Genomic DNA, 4,846 nt, shown 5'->3' on the forward strand with positions numbered 1-4,846 from the left:
ACACCTGTTCACCCACTTGTTAAAGGAAATGGCCACTTTATTAGGAACACCTGTTCACCCACTTGTTAAAGGAAATGGCCACTTTAGAATGAAAATACAGACAGTACTTACTGTCCCTCATGCAGACAAGAAGCCCAGTGTAGTTCTTTAAACGATTTGTGGGTGGAGAGAGGAGGTGAGGAGGTGAGGAGGTAAGGAGGTGAGGGGGCAGGGAGGTGAGGAGGGGAGGAGGTGAGGAGGTGTGGAGGGGAGAAGGAGAGGAGACATAAGGACGGAGGAAACAATATGTGGGCTGGAGAGAGGAGGTGAGGAGGTGAGGATGTGAGGAGGGGAGGAGGGGAGGAGGCAAACGTTAGAATGAGGAGCACCCACAGAGCTCAGAGGTCCACTGACTGACTGTTCTGTGAAGACCATGATGTTGTGTTGAAAGGAGATTTAAGGGAGAAAATGAAACAGACTCATGATTTGAAAAAACTCATGATTTGTTAAATGTTTGTGTTGGTTCAGAGTCACGGCGTCATGGAGACGATGAACGTGTTAATAATCAGTCAATAATATGAACGTTTAAAATAAAGTTTCATCGATCGTCTGAAGCTTTTTAACAAAGAACTCATTTTATTTTATTGATTTCCTTCAAACTTAAAATCATCAGTGAGATGATCGATTGGATCAATGAGTTTAAACCTGATCAGTGATCTGATTGGTACAAAAAGACATTTATTTACAAAACTTTATTGTCCCATCGATGAAAAACAAACGTCTATGTACAAAACAACTTCTTGTTTAGATCTTGTTTGTTTTTTTACAGTGAAACACAGAATGAAGACGACGTCACGACTGTCAGACATTCACTCATCAATAATCAATAACATGTCCACTCCTTATCAATGAACACCAGCAGAGGGTTAAAGGACCATGACACCGTTTCCTCCACTGATCACCCTTTCAAAATAAGATGTTAACATCTCATGAGACTTGTCTCATCCCAACTCGTCAAACATCAGTGCTCCGTCAGTGACACACACGTCGACATACGACGCGCTCAGTTTTCTCCTGGTCATAGTGAGACGTTCAGGGACGGTGTGTGAATCTACGCTTCTTACATGCATCCTGTCTTTTCAAAATAAACTTCCACTTTTCACAGGAAGTGTACAGTTTCTGCTTTTTAGACGCAGACAGTCTTTTTCAAAATAAACTTGCACCTAGTCAGGGTCAGAGAAAAACAGCATGGTTACTGACGTCAAGTCATGTTACATACGTTACTGTTGTAGCACAGACACATCGACGCCTCATTGGCTGCTGGGTCATACGTCAACATCACCGCCATATTGATCGCTCTAAGCTCTAATTGGTTTACCCTGTCCTCCTCCCCTCCCGCCCCACCTGTACGGTCCTCCGTACGTCGTGAGAGGTTCCTGTGTGTGTGTTGGTATCTGACGCTAAGGTCATTGAGCGGCAGCGTGTGACGAGTTGGGATGAGAATGCTCGTTTGGACATATAAAACCAAACAGTGTTATGATCCTCTGATGGAGGCGGAGCTTGTGTTCTTCTTCTTGTTCTTAAAGGTTCTGTAAAAGAAACAATCAGGTGGAAACACGAGTTACAAAAAGCTGGTAAACTGTCGATGATTCTTGTCTCAGATTGTCAGCGAGCGTTAAGTTACCGATGAAACGACACAAACGACCATTGAACCACCACAGGAAGGCACTGCTGCGTCTTTTCACAATAAAACCTGTCAGGGTCTAAAGACACGACGACACACTGATGGGAGCTTTACATTAAAGGAACAGTCCCACTTTTTATCTCGTCCTGTGTCGTCCTCAGAGTCAGTGAGGCGTTCACTGTCCGCTGGTGAGTGTGAAAGATCAGGATACGTTTCAGTGTGTACAGAGCTGACTTCACAGAATCAAACAGGAACTAAAGAAACTGATCAGCAGGATGAGATGAACTGATGGTGATTAGTTATTGATCAGTATTGATTAATCTGCTGATTCTTTTATTGATAAAGGAGCTGTCAGCAGTGAAAATGTCCAGAGTGTCCTCAAACGCCTCGTTCAGTTTCAGTTTTAGTAGAAAAACAGAAAATATTCACATCAAACCAGAGAATTTATTTTCTTAAAAAATGACTGAAAATATTTGGGGATTAATTTTCTGTCGATCGATTTGGAAGTTTACGAACTGAAACGTGTAAAAAAGCAACAGTCGGACCGTCACAGCTGATGATCACATGACTCACACACACACCTGCACAGGTACCGGACCAGCAGACAGCAGCAGAGACACAGACGACAACACAAAGCTCAGAGTCCAGTCTGAGTCCAGAGAGAACGTCTGCTGGTTCCGCCCACAGAACCACCGTGTGCTCCGTCACGCCACCTGGTGGCGACGCATCACTCCACAGGAACGCCGTCCACGCTCTCCTGGGAGATCTCAGAGTCCAGGGAGTAGCAGGAGCTGCCGTTGTCCTGAGTGTCCCTGTTGACCTCCTCAGAGAGCGTGGCGACGCCAGAGGAGGCCCCGCCCCCTCCCCCGGGCTCTGCGGCGCCCTCGCAGAAGTGGGCGGAGGCCTGGAAGAGCTGGCTGCAGAGGCGGTTGTAGCGGTGGTAGCGGGATGGTTTGCCGGTGTGGGTGTACATGTGCTCCTGCAGCTGGCTCTTGTGGGCGAAGCGCAGGCTGCAGACGGCGCAGGCGATCTTCCGTTTACGGGAGTGCAGGACGGCGGGGGTGGGGCTGCTCCCCCCTCCTCCCCCCGCTCCCCCCCGGCTCCTCCTCAGCTCCGCGGCCAGCTGGTTGGCGAGCGCCTGGCTCTGTCTCAGCGCCTCCTCCAGACACCCTGCGTCCAGCTGGTCTTGGGCCCCCGCTGGCCCCTCCTCACCGCCAGCATCCAGCTCCCCGCCCTGCGGCAGCCCCTCCATCAGGCGGGCGGGGTCGAGGGCGTGGCTGAACAGGTGCTCCCGCAGGTCCTCAGGGGAGGAGCAGCGCTCTCCACAGCGGGGACACAGCAGGACGAGGGGCCGGTCCTTAAACAGGAGGCTCTGACTGGGACTGCTTCCCTGAGAGGGAGACCCCGTCCCCTGCCCCTCCTCCGCCTCGCCTTCCTCCCCCTCTTCCTCCTCCACCCGCTCCTGCTTGATGCGGGTCGAGATGTCAGAGTCGTCTCCAGACGCCACGGAGCAGACGTTGCGTTGTGTCGAGGCCTGGCGGTCTGACGGGATCCCCTCCAGTCCGACGGCGAGGGACAGCTGGGAGTGGGACCGACCTCCCCGGCGTCCATCCTCGGGGGCCCCGCGGGACACCGCCATGGTCTTGGGGACTCCCGGTGCGTCCTTGTTGGCCAGCTGGGAGGAGATCTGGATGCCGTACAGGTTGGACATGCGCACCATGTCTGCAGCGGCGTCGGCGGCGCCCTCGCCGGGTTTCCGGCACAGCTGGTAGGCGTGCAGGAACTTGATGCCGTCCTGCAGCCGGCTCTGGTCCACGGGCTGTTTGGGACACATGCCGGTGTACATGATGTGCAGCAGGTAGCTGAAGACGTCCGGCTGGATGTCGGTGGGCTGGATCTTTATACACTCACTGAGGACAGACAGAGACAACATGTCAACATGTCTCAGGTGGTCTGAGACACACACGGCCCTATTATTCATTTCAACGAGGCCAGTGTGTGTCAACCAATCAGAAACAAGCAAACACTCAGGTCTGTATTTCTACTGTCGTCATGACGACAGATTAAACTGCTGAAACATCTGTCTCTCACTATCATGACTTATGTATGTATGTCGAGTGTCAGACTGAATAACGAACCACAAAAATCTTATTAGTTTATTCTTCGGTCCAAGTGGACGTTTGTGCCAAATTTAACAAAATTCCCTCAAGTTGTCCTCGAGACATCGTGTCCATCGTGTATGTACATACGGACAATCAGAACCAGAGACAGAACCAGCTACTGTCGGTGTGGAGCCATAAACACTGTGCTGAATGTCAGAATCCCTGTCAGTGACAGGAAGTTCATTGTTTTACAGGAAGTACTTGATCTGAATACTGACGGTCCTGGTTCAAAACGATCAAAGAATTTACGTGCAATAAATTAGTGTTTGGAGTTTTTCAACATGCGCATGTTTATATTTATTATGTATGTGTTACTACTGAGGCAAAGTCCTGGAAGACGTCACTGTTCGAGACACACCGCACCACCTGACCTGACACCTCAGGATGATTAAAGACAGGTGTGCTGCAGTACGTGACCAGCGTGGAGACGTCTTCCACCGCCGTGCGTTTGGTTTGATTTGAGTTTATTGTTTGATGAACTCGTTTCTTACCTCTTTGATTTGAACTCAGGTTTTTGTAAAGGCCAGTTTCCTCACATCAACATCCTGTACCAAGCAAAGACAACGGGCTGATGGTGTCTTCACGGCGTCTGATGGCGGCTACTCTGACCTCATTCAGGAGCCACAGTGGACAGTGACCATGAACCAGACCATCAGCTCAGGTGTGTGTGTGTGTGTGCTCCTCACCTGGACTGGTGGATGAAGATCATCTTGAAGTAGTTGGAGAAGGCAGCGAGGACGGCGCGGTGAGCTTTGAAGTAGACGTTTCCGATGGCGACAGTGCAGTCGCACAGGAAGCCGAACTCTCTCTGAACGTTGAGCTGCTGCAGCAGGAAGAGGCTGTGAGACGACACCTCCATGACCCACTCTGCAACACACACACACACACACACACACACACACACACACACACACACACGGTAACACACCAGCAGGAGGAGGTGCACATTAATAATCCTCCAGGACTGTAACATGCTCATGTTTAACCCAAACAATGTGTCATGTGACTGCAGTTGCTTCAC

The 4,846-nt window shown here is 50.5% G+C and overlaps 1 protein-coding gene across 1 annotated transcript in view; it reads right to left on the reverse strand.

Annotated features, from left to right (window-relative positions):
• Positions 1-638: 638 nt before the first annotated feature.
• The window catches only part of zbtb25 (zinc finger and BTB domain containing 25), a 6,294-nt gene continuing 2,086 nt past the window's right edge, over positions 639-4,846 (reverse strand). The window contains exons 2-3 of the mRNA XM_050057485.1: positions 4,512-4,692; positions 639-3,573 (exon numbers count right to left, since the gene is read on the reverse strand). Of these exons, the coding sequence (XP_049913442.1) occupies positions 2,391-3,573; positions 4,512-4,684 (1,356 nt within the window). The 5' untranslated portion in view covers positions 4,685-4,692 and the 3' untranslated portion in view covers positions 639-2,390. The remainder of the gene's footprint in view (positions 3,574-4,511; positions 4,693-4,846) is intronic.

This window comes from Epinephelus moara, chromosome 12 (genome assembly GCF_006386435.1).
Source record: "Epinephelus moara isolate mb chromosome 12, YSFRI_EMoa_1.0, whole genome shotgun sequence".
NCBI lineage: Eukaryota > Metazoa > Chordata > Actinopteri > Perciformes > Serranidae > Epinephelus > Epinephelus moara.